This window comes from Protopterus annectens, chromosome 11.part0, assembly GCF_019279795.1.
Source record: "Protopterus annectens isolate FY-2018-M chromosome 11.part0, PAN1.0, whole genome shotgun sequence".
Lineage (NCBI taxonomy): Eukaryota > Metazoa > Chordata > Ceratodontiformes > Protopteridae > Protopterus > Protopterus annectens.
Window position 1 is genome coordinate 86,773,847 of NC_056745.1, and position 22,188 is coordinate 86,796,034.

At 40.3% G+C, this 22,188-nt stretch overlaps 1 protein-coding gene across 1 annotated transcript in view; it reads left to right on the plus strand.

Moving 5' to 3' along the window:
* Window positions 1-22,188, plus strand: part of CNOT4 (CCR4-NOT transcription complex subunit 4) — a 1,808,607-nt gene that overhangs the window by 319,701 nt on the left and 1,466,718 nt on the right. The window contains exon 2 of the mRNA XM_044087468.1: window positions 8,819-9,062. Coding sequence (XP_043943403.1) covers window positions 8,889-9,062 — 174 coding nt within the window. The 5' untranslated portion in view covers window positions 8,819-8,888. The remainder of the gene's footprint in view (window positions 1-8,818; window positions 9,063-22,188) is intronic.

Below are 22,188 nucleotides of genomic sequence, written 5' to 3' on the forward strand. Positions count from 1 at the left end.
AGAAAAAGAATTGTATGAAAGATCAAAAAAGAATAGAATTGTCATATAAGCAAAGATGTTTTACAAGGGAAAGCATAGTATTGTAGTAAAGGAAGAAGATAGTGTCAGAGAAAATGTGCAAAAGTACAAATAAAAAGAACTCTGGAAAATATGAATAGTGTAGTACAATATGTACGAGAAATGTTTTAAAGAAAAAAGAAGGTGGTGAAAAACCTAGAAAGTATTAAAAAAAAAATAAATAAATAAAAAAAAAAATAAAAAGTTAAAGTTGGTAAAGGCGATTTCTTTGTGAGCTAGGTGAGGTATTATGACAAGTATATATAGTCTGCTGCAGTACCAGATGGAATAGGGTATGAGATGTACAAACATTTAGGGGATTGTCAAATATATATATTTTAAAGATTTTGAATGACCGTTAAGGTGTTGTGTATAAAGAATTACTTAAATTCATATGGAAGAAGGAGGATAGAAGGCAAAAAATGGAGACAGATGGTATTGAATAATGATTGTAAGATCTTTATAAAAATTAAGAGGTGTGAAACTGCGGTGGAAGGTATTTTGGAATATGGTATATATAGTGTAAATGAATGGGTTGTCATGAATTAATAGTTAAACTGGGGATGATATGAAAAGAAAAGTGAAAATCTTGACAGGAGACCTTATGGCATTTGATACAATTGGACATGGTGTTGTGGGAAGTACCGAAAGAATATAATATAAGTAAGAAAATTGTCAGTGTATTATAGTAAAAAAATAAAATTGTAAATGACTGGTTTAAGCCAAGAGGTGCATGTGAAGAGTGGTGTAAGACCGAGATGTCCAATGAGGAGTTTACACTCTGCATTAGTTATGAATCTGATAGTATGTCAAGTAAGTTACGAAATGACAGGCGGTTAAGAATTCCAGTTCTGTTAACATATGCTGATATTATTGCAAAAAAATTTGGATAAAAGTAAGTTGCCCAAATGAGTGGCTAGAGTTGATAGAAAAGTAAAGGTGTAGGTGATGTAAAGATAGGGGGTATATATTTAAGCAATAACCCATGGATGAGTGTGGGTAATGCTGGATTTACCCTCGGTTGGTGTTGTTTGGTCACGAGGGCTTCGCCCTCGTGACCAAACAAAGGCAACCATGGGTAAATTCAGAATTGCCCACAGCCAGCCGTGGGTTATTGCTATTATACAACGACATTATTTAAGAAAAATACTTTTCGTAAATGTCCTTGTATAATGACTCCGTGCTACCCCTCTGCAGGTATCCTGGGACATTTCTGATGTACTGCGAATGCGTAAGGGTTGTGTTCCCACGCTTACGCAGTACATCAGTGCTGTGCAGAGGTAACAATGGAGAAAAGATCTCTGTTGCTTTTTAAGTATCTCACTATGTTAAACTAATTTAACATAGGCAGATTAAAGCAACAGAGATCTTCCTTTCTCCGTTGCTACCTCTGGACAAGAGGAAAAATCAGGGGATATAGTAATGGAAAAAGTCCGGGCGACCGGACCTTTTCTGTTAGTATATTCTCGGATTTCCAACGGGCATGCTGGTTGGGCTGGCCAATCATCATGCTGATTTTTGAATGTTTAGGGCCAGTCATTGCATAATTAACAAATTACATTTCTGTGTTTGGTATAAAATGTGGAAATAAAGATTTAAGTAGAATTCAGTGAAAAAAAACAATAGGAGAAGTAGAACAAACCTGGAAGGAACACGAACCCAAAATATCATTGATGGGTTTTATTCAGACAGAGGCTTCATGCACACACATGCTCCAAATACCATACGTTTTCATCATGAAATGACTTCATCAGATAAAAGCCATAAAAAAGTTAAATCTTAAATAGCATGCTCAGTTAAATTCTTCCCAGGTTGGGAGGGTGGCCTAATGGTTAAGGTGTTTGCCTTACAAACACAAGGTACAGGGTTCGAGTCTCACAAGGGATAATTGGCTAGGCTTAAAATGGCTTGCAAGGGCAGTTAGCCTAGTACTAATCTATGAAACTATCTCAATGCATGTAAAATTCAAAATACCTAAAGCAATTATTTAAAGACACGTTAACATAAAAACACTGACCTGCTTTACTATCATTAAACAGATACCTTTCTTGTAGGACTGTATTATACAGTATAATATAAATATGTAAAATGTATATAAAACCGTACATATAATATGTATATGTGTTTTATATATATATACATATATATATATATATATATATATATATATATATATATATATATACTTGGTACAGATGTTTTTAAGGAAAAAGAACTGGAATTGCTGCTCTCAATTTCAATACTGGAGCAATGGAAATAGTGTCATTCATCCCCGGAAATTTATTTGCCTCCAGTACCACCTGCCAAAAAAGTTCCCTGTATTCAATATATATAATTCCCTAGCCCCCCCCCCATCTTTTGTCACTATTTCCAAAAGAAAGAAGAGGATGCCCAAGAACGACCAATGCTATGCCTATATAGGGCATTACTATTATGATTTTTCATTTCATGTAGGTGTTCATCTATTCTTTTACGCAATTTTCTTTGTTTTTCATACATGGAAACTTGTGCATCCTTTACAAACAACTAAATAAACTACCCCACTGGTGTCACGTATAGCATAACCTTTGCACATAAGCTTCTTGTTTCTGGCTGTCAAATATAAACTCTCCCCTTGTATAAAAGGGCACTGTGAATAGTACCCACATTTGCAAGTTCCTTTGTTTACTGCGTCCAAATGGATAAACATTACCACCTTTTTTCTGTATAATATTTTTGATGTTAGAACCTTTCCTAAACGCACACTTGAAAGGGGTATCAAAAATCTTTAAGTCAGAAATAGCAGCAAACCTATTCCATTCTTTTTCAACTGTTTTCAAAATTACACCTGCATCACCACTAAAATTAACAAAAGCACGTTCAAAATCTGTGGAATTGTCAATATTAACATTAATATTCTCCTGGTTATTTTGGCCAGATATTGATGCAAATCTCTTATTCCTACCTAAAGTTACTTGTTTGTATTTTGTTTTAATAGGTCAAGAGGATATCCTCTTTCAATTAACATCTGCTCTAATAATTTACATTCAGCTATCAAGTCTTCCTGTTCAGGGGACATCCTACCCCCCCCCCCCCCCACACACACACACACACAAACTTTCCTTTCACCAAACTTCTTTTTTGGCTGTAAGGGTGTGAACTGGTATAATATAGGTAGGAATTAGCATAGATTTCCTATCTAAATACTGTGGATTTAAAATTGTGTTTGAGTTGTTACATCTAAATAATTCATGTAATCATGCTGGATGTTATAAGTAAATTTCAAAAATTCAGTCGTACCAGAAATATAATTATAAAACTCTAGAAATTTCCCCTCAGAATCATTCCATATCAAGCAAATAACCAAAATAACGCTTGTATAATTTCCAGCATTTAACATATTTAGAATTAAAAATATATTTGTTTTCCCATACAGAAAGGAAGATATTAGCATAGGTGGGTGCACATCGTGCACCCATAGCTACACCTTTCACTTGCTTAAATTCACCTTCAAAGTGAATGAAGTTATTGTTAAGCACTAATTCAATAGGACTTGAACATACATAAAAAGCATTGTTAGAAAGTCCATCAGACGACCTCATAGCTTCTTCTAACCAAAGCATTCCCAACTCGTGAGGAATAGAAGAAAACAAATCAACTACATCTATTGTAATAAATATAGCTCCTTCATCATACAATTCTGGTTTGATTTGTCTAAGTAAATCCCAAGAATCCTTTAAAGTATCCAGACATCCTAAAGACAAAGATTTTAATTTTACATCCAAGAACCTGGCCAGTGGTGCAGTAACAGACCCCTCTGCAGCCACTGTAAGTCTCAGAGGTGGGTCCTGCAGGTTCTTATGTATCGTAGGAACCTTTGGTCTGTCATTATGGAGAAATTTAAACAAGTTTAAACCAATAGAACCCTCAAGTAAGAACTCATTTAATACCAGAAAAATCTTCTTGTAAGCTATGCGAATTTCATTTAATGACACCCTGGTATATTTACTGTTGTCTTCCAAGGTTTCCATCATCTTAGACTCGTAAGTAAATGCATCCATGAAGACAGTACCTCCTCCTTTATCAGGGGCCATAACCCTAATGTTACAATCGTTCCTGATGTCACTTAACAATTGTTTCTCCTCATAAGTCAAATTAAGATGCACCCTATTGTTGGAAATAGTCTTTCTGATTTCCGACTCTAATAAATTCTCAAATTTCTCAGCTGAGGGTGTAATGGTGGATTGTATGTACTTTTCCTACTAAGAATAGTGATGTTAGACTGTCCTGTACCATGATTATTATATAAGAGTTGTAAGATATTCTTCCTAATAAATAATTTCAAATCAGTAATCACTTTGTCAATGTCCACCTTTTTCCGGGGAATAAACTTAAATCCTTTAGAAAAAAGGTTAAAGTGAATCTCTTCTATGTCAACACCACTACAATTAAAAATGTTATAACCGTTAGTGTGTTTCACCCCCATCCCATGCTATATTAGATTATATCAGTAGGAATAACTATCTCCTGTCATTCCTGAAATTCCTGCCTCCGCTTGTTAGATAATATTAATGGTATTGCACTTGCCCTTTCTTCATTAACCTCTCCGGAGAGGAGGGTACTAGGGTCATCAGTTCTATTGTTGAAACTCTCCCTGTAATCCACTTCATCATGTATATTAATATTATTGGCAGGATGATGCATTTCAGACCTGCCCTTTGAAAATTGTTTGGTGGTTTTTGGTTTAGGGTATGCTCGATGTTCCTTGTATTCTATATTACGATCTATCTTGTTACTTTTCCATTGAAGAAAATATCTACATTTTTTGTCAATACTTTCTAACATTGAATGATATTTGTTCCTTTCACAATCCACAGTAAAAAGTCATTAATAACCTTAGAGTTCACCAATTCTATTTTTTTCGTTAATTCATCAATAATCTCTTCATTGTGTTTGAGTAACACTCGCATGACATCAAAACCACTCCGATCAAATATTTGTAACAAATTATTATGTGCATCAGTCCCTTCCTTAATCCCATTAGGGAACTTCCTTTTTGATGCACTATTTTAAGTATTATCAAGTTGTAATGATTTACATCTAAATAAATGCTCTAAATTATTAACACTCTTTATATGTAGTGTTTACAATGTCACTAGCATTTCTTTCGCACAGTCATGAAATGAAAATTGTGCAAAAAGTAAACCTTTCAAGTCCAGTTTATTCTGTTGTAACAGGCCAGTATTTCCGTCCTGAATTCCCAATGTATTGGCAGAATTACATCTATTCTCAAATGTAGCATCTTCCTCGTCTCCCAAAATGTGAGGAAAGGAATCGAAACTAGGAGTTCTGTTATTGAGGGTTCCGCCATCCCTCATAGCACCTTCGCCTTGTCAGCTAACTTCCTGACTTCTAGAAACACGTCCTTCCTGATTGCAAGACAAGGAGGACGAAGAAATAACCGTTGCCATAGACTGGCAAATCGGTGTTAGGACCTCTATTAGCTGAGTTAATTGACCAACCAGCTTGCCGATTGCACTGGTTTCCCCACTTCTGTCCGGGTCAACTAAATTAGGTCCTGAAGCTCCCTCCTGATCCATAGTAGAAACCAAGATCTCTGTTGCTTTTTTTAAGCTATCTCACTATGTTAAACTCTCTTAACATAGAGAGATTAAAGCAACGGAGATCTTCATTTCTCCGTTGCTACCTCTGGACATGAAAAAAATCAGGGGATGTACTAATGGAAAAAGTCCAGGCACCCGGACCTTTTTCTGTCAGTATATTCTTGGATTTACAACGGGCATGCTGGTTGGGCTGGCCAATCATCATGCTCATTTTTGAATGTTTATGGCCAGTCATTGCATAATTAACAACAAATTACATTTCTGTGTTTGGTATAAAATGTGGAAATAAAGACTTAAGTAGAATTCAGTGAAAAAAACAACAGGAGAAGTAGAACAAACCTGTCTTCTCTGGAGAACATATAAATTGTCATTCAGGAAAAAGGCTTATTTGACAAATTCAGTACCGATGAGAAAAATAGCATACTTGGCAAGTTTGTTGCCAACCGTGTTTGAAAAGGAATTGCAGATATTTTTTTTAATTTATATGGAGATTCCTCTTAAACGCAGTAAAAAGAGGAGTTTTGTATGCAAGTAGAGGAAGGATGGTTAGGGTTAATTAACCCAGTGGTATATGCAGCTTCATTAAATTTGTATAAAGTGTAGAAGATGCATGAAAAGAGTGAAAGATTCATAGTAAAATTGTATAAATAAGTGTGATAAATGGGGTATGGTAAAGAGAACGTGTGTGTCTAAATTAATAAAAATTTACCAAGAAAAATATTTTTGCGGAAAATTGACATAGAAAATATAGAAAAGTATGGTATAAGAATGTAATGCTGAAACATTACTATGTAAAACCACGAGATCATTTTTTAGGTAAAAATTAAAGCTATAAAATAAATGTAGTCAAAGTGGAATGTCAAGATTATTTGTGGAGACTGGTAATGGCTGCATTACCAATAAATGGAAATATGCAATATGAAAAGAAAAGTGATAGAATGGTTGAATTGTCAAGTAGAAACTAATGAATGTGTTTTTGAAATGTAAGAGTAAAAAGTAATTATGGGGGAAATCTATATAAAGGTTTTTTTTCAAGATGTAAAAGTTGATAAAATACTGATGATTAAATATGGATATAAGAATGGGCGTAAACAATATATTGAAAGAATAGATTTTTTATGTCAAATGGGTTATATGGAATGAAAGAATAAATAAAAATGCTTAATGGTAAATGGATTTTAGCAACAATTTATTTTACATTTGTTTACCGGGAAGGTTTGTCTGGGCCAGTGGCCCATTTTCAGAGGTGATCTACCTGTCTAGTTTGGCTTTGGAGTTTGTTGTCAGAGGTATGTTATGATTCCATGTAGAAGGAATCAGCTGGCAGTATTGTTGAAGCGGGCAAACTGAATTGTGTAAGGTATGAATGTTATGTACTTGACGTAGTGATAAATCTTTCATGGTCCACATTTTGTTCTCCAGCATATCCATCCACCAGCCCCTATCCCTGGTTAAAAAGAGGGCTTGGCATTTGGAGAAATGTTTGCACAAGTTTGTTTTTTGTGGTGTGTATGCTTATGTGATTTGAGCTTATATTCTCAAGGGCAAACACACTATTAGATCTGGGGAAGCAGAGAGGTGCAGAACATTAAGGGAGCTTCAGAAGGAGGAGGAGTTAGAGCTTTGGAATATAGTAGGGCTAACTTCCACGGGCAGTGTTCAGCTGCACTCTTAACTATTGAAGCAGATGGTTATGTATCTGGAAGATCTATTATGGTAGTACATACCGTTCATTTAAGTAGCTTTTTGAATGACCCACCATGATAGATTCTTTAACTCGGGGTTCTTAAGTATTGCAAAGCCAAAAGAAAAGAAAATTGAAAGACAGCAGCAGGCAGTTTTCATCAGGACAGCTTACACTTGGCAAATGCTTTGGACCAATATTTAACCAAATATCAGACTGAAGGCATGTTACCTTTGAAACTCTCTTGGTCTTGCTTTTAACAACAAGCCCATGCTATCTTCTAATTCATTATGCATAAAATAAAACTGCGTGATGCAAGTAAGTCCATCATATATAACCAACTTTTCCCATTTTTTTGCACAGTCACTTTTGGTGCGACACACCAGCCCTAACATTTAGAGCGTGTTCACTGTCTAGCCTTGCTGTGGGAGTTTTGCGGATAACTCTCGTGCATTTTCAGCAGTTCCTTCTCTGTTTAATTTATGCACAACTAATTTGTTTACTCTTAGAATGGCCCCAGATTTTTTTCCATATATGATCCGCTTTGTCATGTAGGACTTCCAGCACTGTTCAGCTAGATTGTCTCAGTAGCCGTAAGATGATGATACCACAGTCGAGGGGAAAAAAATAACCATTTTTTGTTTAATTTGATCACCAACATACAACAGTCTTATGCTATACCCAACCAAAAGAATCCCAGAAACTAAAATCAGTCTACGGCCAGGTGGTCACTAGTCAAGCGTTGGTCGCTATAAAGGCAGCTTTGAGAAAGTGGTTTATGGTTTACTGTTTAAGTTGAAGAAATGTAGTGGTGGAAATAATAATCAGTTATATTTCAATTCTGTGTTGTAGCAGCAAGCATTGAGTTTAGACATTGTGATTATAATTTGATAATGGCATGTTTGATCACTACAGACACCCTGTGACCAGGTATTGCTTCCCCCACCCCTGGAGGAATGTTCTTTTGCTTTGTCACTTCATTTCTTTTACAGGGGAGAAAGGGTTAAATGCTTCATAGGTAGGTGCTAGGCTATCTGCCCGAAGGTATTTATAAGCCTAGCCAGAATGTGTTGGCTTTTGCTGCCTCCTTAGATTAGTTCCCTGTAAATCTGTCCACCAGAGCCACTGAAGTGATCCCCGTGGTAAACTTTATTTTATTAGTTGTCTGTCTTGCTCACAGTTTGTGCTGAACTGACTTTGTGACAGAATACACCGGCCAAAATCAGAATAAATCTGATTTGCGGGCAACTACAGTGTACATTTTTGCTAGAATAAGTCAGAGTTGCAGGTGACTGTGCAGTGTACATTTAGACTTATGTGAATGTATGGGAGCTGCAGCATTACTTTGCTAAAGTAAACTAGTTTTGCAGATTGTGTATGACCTAGACAATCCAACTGAACAGTAAAAATAAAACTTGGCTACTTGCTTGCATTTCTTTGTAGTTGTGTTTTTACTCTATTTTCTTTGTTTCAGATTCCTCCCTTTTCAACTCTACACTGGCTTTTTTCATCTCTTAAGTTATTGCGCACTGTGTCAGTGGAAGATGTCTCGAAGCCCAGATGTCAAGGAGGATCCTGTGGAGTGCCCATTGTGCATGGAGCCCCTGGAAATTGATGACATTAACTTCTTCCCTTGCACCTGCGGCTATCAGATTTGCCGATTTTGCTGGCATCGTATCCGCACAGATGAAAATGGACTTTGTCCAGCCTGTAGGAAGGTAGTAGTGAATGGCTGTATAATTGTTTTGTTAACATTACTGTAAAATGGTCTGATAAGGTTATCGTTTACTTTTTGAGCTGCAGTTTTTATGACTGGAGGAATTGGTTTCCAAGACTGAAAACAATGCCAAGGATGGAAAAATCATCTGATGCCACAGTGAAGCATTTTGCCATGTTTACAGTATTTTGGAATAAAATTTAACTCCTTCCCTCCAATGGAGCTCTGGAAATTTGCACTGCAACTTCCAATGGCCAGAGCCGCAGCTGTTTGACAGAATCAAATGATGTCCTCACATTTCAAAAAAAGTTCTCATCTCTGGAACCATAGGTGTTACTAAAAAAGTATAAATGGCAAACTCTTCAGCACAAACTATTTTTATATTGGTAGCATTCATTTAGGTTCTTTGTCTTAAGTTGGATTTTATACGTCACACTAAACAGTCACTGTTACTGTTTGTAAACAACTTAACATCTCCGCAACTGCTCAAGTTACACACACTGTCAACATCATTTTGCTCATCCATCTGAGCGCTTTCACATGAGGCAAAGCAGTTCTGTCTGAGCTGTTTGACAGAATATTTAGAAAACACATGAAATTTGACGATTTTTTTTATCTGTACTAGATAAAGGCCAAATATCAATACAGTTTGCCAAGTTTTAAGATAAAATTTTTAAATAAGTTGTATGTAGCATGGTTCTGGAATTATTAATGCAAATATGAAAAGACAATATTTGTTGCCTAGAGACATCAGTAGGCTGTAACTGCAGAAACACGTGAAGGTGTCACCCAGCTGTAGTGAGTTGAGCAGTGGCATTTCTCCGTTACACAAGATGAAGTAAATTGCTCGGTGGGGTTGTTGGAATAAGACAGAGATTGAAAATGTGTTGATCCAACTTCAGAGGCTTTATTCATTATTTAACTGTGATATCTGGATGTTTGACATTTGTTGACTGGTTTAGTCCAACTGGGCAGATGCCCTTTTTCAGCGGGGACTGAAGGAGGATAGCTCTAAAGGGTAGAGTAATATATAAATAACTAAAGCAGTAACCACAACCAGTAAAAGAGTGGTCACATACATTCATCCAATACGTAGTCAAAGTAACAGTAATAACATACTATATAATAAGCACACAAAGTTTCCAATACATACCCAATGTTCAGTTACAGATGTAAGACATCATCCAACACTTTATTTATTTTACATTTGTTGACCGGGCTAGTCTAGTTGGATACATTTCCATTTTCAGTAGAGGCCCGGGGAGAAAAGCTCCACACAGATATACAAAGTATAAAATAATGTTACATGGTGAAAAAGGAATACAAAACAAAATAAAAATAAAAACAGGTAGATTTACATTCTTGAGATAAAAACACTTGAGAAAAGTTCCAATAAACAGAGTAAAGTTTAAGAGAGCTAGATCATAATATAATACAGTAAGAGTTATGTACCATAGATAAAAACACTTGTGAAACAGTACAGTGAGCAGAATATAGCTTAAGACAGCTCAAAACAGAATAGTAAGAGTTATATACAGTAGATCATATGAGGTAGTAGTATTTAAAAGCTAAGATTATTAGTTTAAATAGGGTCAGTCTAATTTACAAGTCAAAAGCTTGTAAAGGTTTGGAAGTATGGCAAGAAGAGGAAGAAAGAGGGGTGAAGAAGATGGTTAGTCAGGGTTACTACAAGGGCATAGCCAGTGCATTTGAAGGTATTTTCTAAGGTTTTGTTTACAGAGTGGTAAGGATGTAGTTAGAGTTAGTTCAGTGGGTAGTAGGTTCCAGTGTTTTCCTGCTGTGTTGGTAAATAGAGAGTCACCAGCTGTATTATTAGACTTTGTTAAACTGGCAAGAGGTTTGCTAGAAGAACGTAGGGAGTTCAGATTATTATATGGGACTATAAGTTTTGAGAGTATAGGGATATTATTGGGCTGGTAAAGTAACTTGTGGGCAGTTGTGAGTTGGGGGATAATCAGATGGTTTTGGAATTCGAGCCAATTTAATTGTCTAAGATTAGTACAGTGATGGGTTCTGAAGGGATTGCCAGTAGCAAATCTGGCGATATTATAGGAGGTTGCTAATTTGTTAAGGTTGGTTTTCTTAAGGTTGGTAAATATAGGTGAAGCATACAGGAGGGTTGAGATTAGATGGGAGTGGGCAATTTTGGCTCTGGCTGCTGAGGTTAAAAAGGGTTTTATTCTGTATAAGGAGCCTATTTTTCTGTTTACTGTTTTAATGGTGTTGTTTATATGGTAATCAAATGAGAGATTATTATCAATGGTTATACCTAGAAGTTTAGTGGTAGAGTCGGGGAGAATAACAGTTCCATTATTTGAAGAGATTGAAAAGTCTAATGGGGAAGACCTAGTGGTGGGTGTAAAGAGAAGGAGTTTTGTTTTTTTAGCATTGAGAAGGAGACTGCGTTTGGTAAACCATGTATGTTAAGTTGTCCATCTCGCCTTCTTCTTGCTGGATGGGTTCGGAGCCGACCTCGGCTCCGACTCGGCCACTCTAAAAGCTCGAGAGTTGGTTCCACCGGCTCAAGGCTCCCCTTATATCCCACAATGCTAGGCGTGAGTTACCTCAGATCTCGTTTGCCGCTACAGCGATCGAGGTGTTGGTTTTCTACCGGCTTCTTGGTAAGTAAACTTTCAGTAAAGTTAGGATACTTAAACCCCTTTATTTTTAATTTTAACTACATTTTCCCTTAGTTTAGTGGAATTCTAACCCTTTTTTCTTAAAATCCCGTTTCTTTCCACACAAGAACTTAAAAGTTCTCCCTCGGGCCTTCAGGCCTTTCCCCCATTCCCTAGTGGTGTGTGTGTGTTGCTCTTAATTAAAACTTTTTGTTAGTTGTTTTATTTTTGAGTTTTTTTTAAAATAAGATAAAGTGTAATCAGGGTGTCTGACTGAGTGTGTGTGGTTACACTTTCTTGTTCTAGGATGTCTAAAGAAACAAAGGTCTCAGGCTTCAAGAAGTGTGATGCGTGCTGTCAGAAAATGTCTCTGACAGACGGTCACACTTCTTGTGTCTACTGCCTGGGGCCTTTGCACCTGCAGGACTCCTGTGCTGTTTGACACGGCTTCAGTCCCAGGGTCCTGCAGGAAAGAAAGAACAAGTTGATCCTAAGGGGTCTACTTAAGCCAGAGGATTCCCTTTCTGTCTCTGGGAAGCCCTCCAAGGTTTCTAGGTCCTCGGCTCCAGCTACTGAGCCGAGACCTAAGGCTACTAAACCTTCGACTGCATCGGCTCCGGCTGGAGCCGATGAGTCTACAGCTTCTGTGGTTCCCTCAGCTCCGGCTGGAGCCGAGGTATTAGAAATCCCATTGTCGGCTCCGACAAGACCTTCGGAGCCGACATCTAGGAAGAGGTCTAGGTCACCATCCCTTGGCTCCGTTCATTCGGCTCCAGCATCTCCTCTGCTGTCTGAACGGAGCCATAAATCTCACTCCTCTAGGTCATCGAGGCTGTCGGATCATGACCTTCAGAGGGTAGTGAGTCGACTTCTTAAGTCCGAGGCACTGGCCCAAATGCTTCAGAGCCCGACTCATCAGTCGATGCCTGCCCCTGTCCATCAATATGTTCCTCCTCCGACTCCGTTGAGCTCGGAGCCGGGGCGTTTCGGAACCGAGACTGTGGTAGCGTCGGAGCCGATACCGATGTCTTCGGCTCCGTCGTCGGCTCCGATTTCTTCTTTCGAAGAATCTCGGCGCCGGACTTCCCTCGTCGGCTCCGAGGGGGTGAGTGGCATCGGACCCTTGTCCGACCCCGCTCTTCCTCTCGGAGCTTCGGCGCTGGTGAGTTCGGCTCCGACATCGGCCTCGGAGCCATCACTGTCGGTGCCGAGGGAGGTTCTCAGCTTCTCGGAGCGGGGACCTCTGGCTTTGCCTGACAGGGGTGCGTTCGAGGTCATGCGGAGTGTGTTAGAGCCTGGCTCTACTCCACAGTCGGCTCCGTCCGCCCCTCCCTCTACGGTGCCTCAGGTCAAGTCGACTCACTCCCTCATCCCGGACCGCAGAGAGCCAGCTCCTCAGGAACCCCCTGTGGGGATCTCATCCTCTTCCGAGGCCTCTCCTGATTTGGCAGAGGAGCCCCCTCGGAAGAGGAAATGTAAGAGGAAACACATTGACTCACCTGAGTCCATCACATCTGACACAGATTTAGAGGATTCCGAGGGTTACCCCGTTCCCCTTCTGAAGATGTCTCTTTTGCAGACATTCTAGAAATCCTCAAACAGAGGGGAAATTGGCCAGCCCTCAACCCTTCGGAGGATGAATCTGTGTACCTTGAGGCGTTTGGCTCTCGTCCTTCCACCTCCTGGGTGTCTCCCCCCTTTGACCCCCTCATGCAGGTGGTAGCTAAAAAGGCATGGACGGCTCCTGATTCAGTGGACCCCACTCCCAGGAGACCCTCAAAATTCATAACGGCACCAGCAGACAAACAGTTCTTGACAAAAGGAGTTTCTGTGGATGCTATGGTGGTTGCTGCTGCCACTAAGAAGGAACTAGCTGATCCTTCAGTACCTGTCCATCCACCTAACAAGGAATCTAGGTCCATGGACAGGTACGGGAAGCGGATGTTCTCGTCAGCGACATTTGCTATGCGTTCGCTGAACTACCTATGCCATTTTACTCGTCTTCAAAGGGACTTGATCAAAGAAGCGAGTGACATGTTAAAGGACCCTACAGCTGCGGGTTTTCAAGATAAGATGAACACTCAGCTGGCTACCCTGAACTCCATAGCCAACTCCTCCATGCGCCTCCTTTCTTATGCGGCTGATGGAGCGAGCAGGGCCGCAGGGACAGGTGTGGCCTTACGTAGGCATGCCTGGATGCGGCTATGCAATTTTGCGGACCCCTTCAAAACGTCTTTCACTAATTCCCCGTTCGATGGATCATCTCTCTTTGGTCCTCAAGTGAAAGAAACCTTGACTAGGTGCGAGACTGATGACAAGACTCTTTCTGCCGTCGGAGTCCGTTTTTCTACTCCTTCTAGGCCTTACCCCAAAGGCCAGAAAAGTGGGAAAATGTGGTTCCGTAAACAATCTCAAGGGACTTCGCCTGACGCACAGAGTCGGTTCTCCGCCAGAGGCAGAGGCGGAATAACAATGGTAGACGTTGCCCTCGAGGCAGGGGGGCTCCGCAGAACCAGGGCAATCGAGAAGCCTTCTCTGATAAGCCCTTTCAGCATCCCTGAGGTGTTGCCCGACTGCCCACCTTCGGAGGCAGTCTGGGGAAGATTGTCACTGTACCCAGAAGCCTGGCTATCCCTGACTCAAGACAAATGGGTACAGTCCGTCATTTCCGAAGGCTATTCTATTCCCTTTCTTCGCATTCCAAACCAATCAAAAAAATCCCTTCCAGATGTTCCACCCGCTCAAAGGGATCTAGCGGTTTTGGAAGTTTCAAAGCTGCTTGCGAAAAGAGCAATTCAGCCAGTTCCAGCAGACCAGCAAGGATCCGGAATCTACTCAAGGTTCTTTTTAGTTCCAAAGAAAACAGGAGACTGGAGACCAATTTTGGATCTCAGTATCTTGAACAGATCAGTCAAGAAAACAAGATTTCGGATGGTCACGCTGCAGTCCATCCTTCCCCTATTGGGAAAAGGAAACTGGATGTGCTCTATAGACCTTCAGGATGCGTACAATCACATAAAAATGAACAGACGCTCCAGAAGATTCCTCCGCTTCAGGCTGGGAACCAGTCATTTTCAATTCAGGGCCCTGCCCTTTGGTCTCACCACTGCCGGCCGGGTGTTTACCAAATGCATGGCAGTGGTAGCTTCTCACCTGAGACGACAAGGATTCCAGGTGTTTCCATATTTGGACGACTGGTTCCTCACAGCTCCCACCAAGCATCTCCTTCTGATGGCCAGGGATTACACTTTTCGCATTTGTCAAAAGTTAGGCATTTCAATAAATTGCGAAAAGTCTGTTTTGTCGCCTTGTCGTACTATTACCTTCATAGGCGCAAATCTAGACACAGTAGACATGTTCAAGAGACTAACAGATCAGAGAATAACAGACATACACAAACTGGTCTCACTCCTGTTCAACAACAACAGAATCAAAGCCAGGTTAGTTCTGAAAGTGTTGGGAATTATGGCGGCCATACCTCTGCTTCCATTAGCCAGATTCCACATGCGAATCCTTCAATGGATGCTCTTTACACAATGGTCATACCAGCAACTTCCAATGTCCCACACCATTATGATCACGCAGGCGTGCAGAAATCATCTCATGTGGTGGATGTCTTCCCCTCAGCTCTTGTTGGGAAGACCCTTTGTTCCTCCCCCTCCGGTTGCTACTCTGACAACGGACGCCTCCCTGATCGGGTGGGGGGGGCATTATCAGGGCAGGACGGTCCAGGGCACTTGGCAACCAGACGAATGCCACTTGCACATAAATGTTCTGGAGATGAGAGCAGTGCTTTTAGCGTTGCAAGCCCTTCAAGACTCTCTTCCCTTGGGAACGATTGCAATCCAGACAGACAATATGTCTGTAGTGTGGTACATCAACAAACAAGGCGGAACCAGGTCCTACCCCCTGTGTCGAGAAGCTCTCAGATTGTGGCAATGGGCGATTTCTTCTCAGCGGTTTCTGATAGCAACGCACATCCCCGGGAAGTCCAATCAAATCGCGGACAAGTTGAGCAGAGCTATCCTCATGCCTCACGAGTGGTCTCTGAAAGACTCTGTTGTGAGAGAAATTTTTCTCAAGTGGGGTCAGCCTTGCTGCGATCTTTGCTACTCCCCAAAACAGCAAGTGCAGAGATTATTTCACTCTATTCCCTTTACCAGGCCAACCCAGCAGAGGCGCTCTAGTCCAAGTTTGGCCCGGGGACTTCTGTATGCATTTCCTCCTTCCCACTAATCTCTCAAGTGATACAGAAAGCTATCGCTCAGAAGGCCTCGTTGATCCTCATTGCTCCTTACTGGCCTCGACAGGTGTGGTTCCCCTTTCTACATCAATTTCTATTGGAGCGACCTTGGCATCTGGACCTAGTTCCAGATCTTTTGATCCATCAGTCGGGTCAGTTTCATCGCTCCCTCCCCTCTCTGAACCTCACTGCTTGGTTCCTCCAGTTCCAACCTTAGCCAGGCTTCCTCAGTTATCTCACTCTGTTCGAGATATTTTGATAGCTTCCCATAAATCTTCCACTCGGAAGATTTATTTGAGTAAGTGGAAACGCTTCACATATTGGGCTCAAGGAAAGGACATAGATCCTTTCACTGCTTCCATCCAAGTAGTCCTTGATTTTCTAGCTGAACTCTTCCATGCAGGTTCATCTCCTTCTACTCTTAAAGTTCAATTGGCAGCTATTTCTAACTTTCATGTGGGTATTTCTGAGTCTGCCTTAATGTCCCACAAGCTTTGCAAAGCCTTTTTGAAAGGAGTTTTTCTTCTCAGACCTCCTGTAAGAAATCCTCCTTCTCCTTGGGACCTAAATTTAGTTCTTACTTCTTTGATTCTTCCCCCTTTCGAACCTGCAGCCTCCTGTTCTTTAAAATTGCTATCATGGAAGACTCTCTTTCTGGTAGCTATTACTTCAGCTAGAAGAGTTTCAGAACTTCATGCACTCAGCTGTCGACCTCCTTATCTATTGTTCCATAAGGACAGGGTATCCTTACGAACCAACCCGTCCTTTTTGCCTAAGGTAGTCTCGACGTCAAACCTAAATCAAAGCATTGACCTCCCTGTCTTTTCCGGAATATTCCAATAGGTCTGAACAAAAATTACACTGGCTAGATGTTCATCGTCAGTTGAGGTACTATTTGGATAGAACAAAACAATTCAGAAAATCTGACCAGCTGTTTGTCTCCTATGCAGAAGGCAGAAAGGGACTTTCAGTTTCAAAGGTATCATTATCTAGATGGCTTACATCTCTGATTTCCCTTGTTTATGAAATTAGACACCAAAAGCTGCCTAATAAACCTAAGGCCCATTCCACCAGAGCTTTGGCTACTTCTTTAGCCTTCCAAGACAGACTGCCTATTGACACCATTTGTGCAGCGGCTACTTGGGCTACTCCTCACACTTTCATTTCTCATTATAAGTTGGATTTGGCTTCTAGGCATAGAGCTAACTTTGGTTCCACTGTTCTCAGGAGTCTGTTCCGTTAGGCCACCCGGGACAAGGTGCTAGGGACGCGGTCCCATCCAGCAAGAATGAAGGCGAGATAGACAACTTAACATATAGAAGTTATGTTTTTACCATAACGTTCCATGTTAGTTGTCTTCTTCTCGCCTTCTTCTTGCGTCCCACCCTCCTTCCCCCTGGCCTGGACAGACCTAGAGGAGTTGTGATTGTGACCTCTCTTTCTACCACCTCTTTTCTTAGGCATATGCTGTTGTGCATATTTCCTGGATGAGGATGTAGGTCACCCTTCTTTCTCCCTGTTTTTAGAGGTGGACTTTGTTTATAGTTATTCTGATACTATTATAAGCTGGGGTTAGCTTACAAACGAGATCTGAGGTAACTCACGCCTAGCATTGTGGGATATAAGGGGAGCCTCGAGCCGGTGGAACCAACTCTCGAGCTTTTAGAGTGGCCGAGTCGGAGCCGAGGTCGGCTCCGAACCCATCCAGCAAGAAGAAGGCGAGAAGACAACTAACATGGAACGTTATGGTAAGAACATAACTTCTATTTCTACATTGTTGAAGACATCTTGAGTAAGAGAATATAGTTCAGATTGAGAGGTAGATGAGCATATTAGTGTGGAGTCATCCGCATATTGAATACAAGTGGCTTGTGGAATTGCAACATGGAGATCATTAATAAATAAGGAGAAGAGAAGTGGACCAAGAATAGATCCCTGAGGGACCCCAATGGTAACGGGTAGAAAGGATGAGACTTGATTTTCCCAGAGGACTGCTTGTTGTCTATTGCTGAGGTATGATCTGAACCACTTTAAGGCTAGAGAATCAAAGGAAAGAGATTCCAGAATATTGATTAAGAGGGTATGGTTAACCATGTCGAAAGCTTTAGAGAGGTCAGTGAAAAGTGCAGATGAGAGGAGGTTTTTGTTATGATTTCTGTTGATGGTATCTGTGAAGGATAGAAGGGCAGTAGTGGTACTATGTGATGGTCTAAAGCCATGTTGACAGTGTGCTATTAAGTTGTGTTGAGAGAGATGGCATAGAAGTTGTTTGTGAATGCATTTTTCCATAATTTTTGCTAGGGGTGATAAGAGAGCAATTGGCCGATAGTTGGAATAATCATTGGAGTTCCCACCTTTATGTAAGGGGATAATGTGGGAGATTTTCCAAATATTTGGGATGGTTCCTTCCTGGATTGTCCTATTTATAAGGATAGATATAGGGTAAGCAATTTCCTTAGCTGCTTTTTGGAGAAATTGAGAAGGAAGTTGGTCAGCAGATGGAGTTCATGGCTTAAGTTTTTGTATAAGTTTATAGATGAGAGAGGTAGAGATGGGTTGTAGTTGGAATTTTGAGAAAGAGTGTGGTAAGTTGATGGGAATGATGGAGTTTTCTGAGATAAGTTGAGTAGCTAGAGATTGTATAGTCAGTGAAGAAAGAGTTGAAGGTATTGGCAGTTTGATGGGGAGTATTTGGATCTGCATCAAGTGGGGTGAGTGTTCGGGACTTACCTGGGGAAAGGAGCTTATTTATACAAGACCAGAACTGTTGGGGATTATTTTGATGAGTTTGCTGAAGTTTACAATAGTAATTTTTTTATCTGTAAGTATAGCGCTTTTGTACTGTTTCTGAGCTGCCTATAATATAGGTGATCAGAGCTATTTCTATAGGTTCTCCATTTAGCCCAGACTTTGTTCCTAAGTATAATTTGATTCCTAGTTTCATTAGAAAGCCATGGGGCTGGGTTAGACTTCATTCAAGTTGTGTTTTTTCCTACTATTATGTAATCACTTGTATGTAACTTAAAGTCTTGTTTTTGACTGTGGAGCTTTTCTCCCCGGGTCTCTGCTGAAAATGGATATGTATCCAGTTGGACTAACCCGGTAAACAAATGTAAAATAAAACAAATAAATAAATAAATTCTAATGGCACGTTTGGGAGCATGCTTATCCAGGATAGATAAGAATGTAGAGTTAAAATACTGTACTGCCTGTTCAAGCGGGAGGGATTTTAATGGTCTCCAGTTGCATGCTTTAAGCTCAGTTGGAAATAATTCTGTCTTAAAGTGTTTGGTAGAGCGTGCTGTCCTAACGATAGTGAGGTTTGGGAAGTCTTTCTTTTCTCTAGTAATGTAGGTCAAGGAATGATCACTTATATCATCAGGCAGGATTCCTGTTTTGTATGATTGTTTCACTTTGTTTATGAGAATCCAGTCTAAGGTACTCTCTTTCTTGTTAGGTTTGTTAATTCTTGTTGTACAGGTTATAGTTTGGGTAAATCCATGGAGGTTAATATGAGAGGTAGGATTATTAGCACTAACACTTTTCCAATCCATATTAAAGTCACCTAGTATTATTGTTTCTTGGGGGTAAGTAGAAGACAGCCAGCTAAGAAATGCCTCAATTGTAGTGATATTATTTCCGGGTGGTATATAAATGCAGATAATGTATAAGGATTTGTTTATGTTGATTTGAAGCTTAGTAATGAGGATTTCTGCGTTACTATCCTGGGTAGGATTAGATGGAGAGTAGAGATCTGCAGTCCATTTTTAAATAGAATTGCTACTCCACCTCCTTTACGTTTTGTTCGGTCTTGTCTCACTATGTTATAGCCTTGGGGAATAATTTCATTATCTTTAGTTTCTGGTTTCAACCAAGCCTCAGTGATGCAGAAGATATCAAAGGAGTGAATCTCTAAGAGGGCATGAAGGTGAGCTACTTTATTATTGATGCTTTGGATATTAAGATGTCCTATTCGGAGGGAGCTATTGACATTAGGGTGAGTTGTTTGGATTGTAGGGTTGGTAGGGCCAGGGTTGGGGTGGATGTCGCCATCTTTCAAGGTGGGATTATTTAGTTTAGTTCCTGAGCTGTATGTAAGGTAGGTTAATAGTTTTTGTTTTTTATCAGAGGGTAGGTTGAGTTTGATGTGAGAGAGTCTATGGTATTTGGGTAGCAGGTAACTGGGACTGAAAGTTATGTTAAAATGTCTATCAAAGGATATGTGTGTGTAGATTGCAGTTTGTTTGTGGGAATGGTTGAGATGGAAATAGTGAAGTTTTTCAAGGGAGGTAAGAAGGTAGGTTGAGATGAGAGTAGCTGAGAGTATGACTGTAAGTGTTAGCTTGGTTAGATTAGGTAGAGGTATCTTGGAGAAGTTTGTAAAATAAGAGCTGAAGTGTAGGAATATAGAAGGAAGTGAGATGTGAAGAGGAAGATAAAGGAGTACAGGAAGAGAGAGGGGGATATATATACACATTGTCAAGGTGACAGTAATTCAATACAGTATAATAGTTGGCACATGTAGATTAATCTTATAGATAGTCACCGTGCAGTTTCTCAGACTGTTCAGGAAATTTGTTACACTACTACAGGACTGAAACGACTATAGTACAGCCTGTTATGTGGAACAAGAGGAGGATGAAAGGAGGACGGTTGGTTGAAAGTAAAGGGGAAACATAAAAGGAGGGGGTAGTTGAACGAAGCGGGGAGAGATGGGGTAGATTAAGTTGGGTCAGTGCAAGAGCAAGTTCAGGAGTTTAGTAGATGGTCTTTTAATGTTTTTGAAACAGTTTGTGTTAGAACTCGATCTTGTATATAGGGGCAGTTTATTCCAAGCACAGGCAACTGAGTGATTATAGGGGCAGTTTATTCCAAGCACAGGCAACTGAGTGATTATAGAGAAGTTTTCCAGTGGTTTTGAGTTTGTATATTTGCAGAAGGTGTTTATCTGAGCTGAAGAGTGAACGATTAGGAGTATAGGGTGTGATGAGAGTTGAGACAGCAGGACAGGAGTGGGGTTGGTTTAAGATGGAATGAGTGAGGTGTAGTTGAGGCAGGAGTTGATGCTGAAATTCAAGCCACTGTAGGTTTCTTAGAAGGAGGCAGTGTTGTGAGAGATATGGTAGATTTTCAGCAAATCTAGCAATTTTATTACATGTGAGTTGTAGTTTTTTCAAGAGATTTGTTTGCAGATTAGTTAGAATAGGGGCAGCATAGAGTAGGGGTGGGTAAGAGATGGGCATGTGCTAGAGAGGGTTTAGATTAATTTGTCAGGAATGTTTTGTTTCTATAGAGTAGGCCAAGTTTTTGGCGAGTCTTTTTAATGCAGTTTTGGATTTGTTATAAGGTTTGCAGCTACAGTACTGTTCCTTGTTCACATGATTTACTTGATGGTGGATGTCTGTTTTTCTGGACTTTACTAGAACTTCTGTCACATGGAAATTGCTCTTTCCTGCATGACACAAGTATACGAGTAGGAGACAGTTGTCCTCTGTTAGTTGTTTTGACAAAAAGATGAGGTGGTCCATCTGCTGTATATTAGTTTAAGAAGTATTTTCTTCCCCAAGAAGGTTGTAGTGGTTATTGTCTTTGTGGTTAATTTAACTGTTTGATTGTAAGTTATACTTTTGAGAATTGTTTCCATTTTTTTATAAGTTCCATGGTGTCCCTGCAAAAGTTTTCAGATGAGTGCAAGTGGAAGTCTAATCCTACAAAAAGACTTCCTTAAAGCAAAAAGAATGTAATGAAGTACGCTTGGTGTCTTTTTGGGAATGTAATGTGACTAAGGGAAAAGGTTCTTTCCGGTAAAGCTCAGACTCTGAGCTGGCTTGTGTTAGACAGTTGAGGCCTTCATACAGCTTCTTCACCCACAAGTTGAGCTCTCTGGCCTCCAACAGAGAGAAATTACAAAGATTGAGTTGCCAGAGAAAGTTTTCTTTAAGGAGTCATCTGACTGAGACTGTAGAAATCCCCATCTGTCCTGTAGAAGTTTGTTGATACTAGTCTTGGTGATCTCTCTTGCCTCCCCTGCTCAGTTACCATTCCTGTGGAAGGTAGTGGGATTTTTTTTTTTTTTTTACTTTGGTTACCGCTTCTGCAGTTACTTTGCAGGCCTCCGGTGAGGTTTCTGTTGATGCTTTCTGCTGGATGAATGTAGTCAGCACCAAAACACACACGCCATTTTAAAATGTTAACTCCTCCTTGACTTAACATGGTCACCTAATAGATCAGTAGTTCTTAAAGAT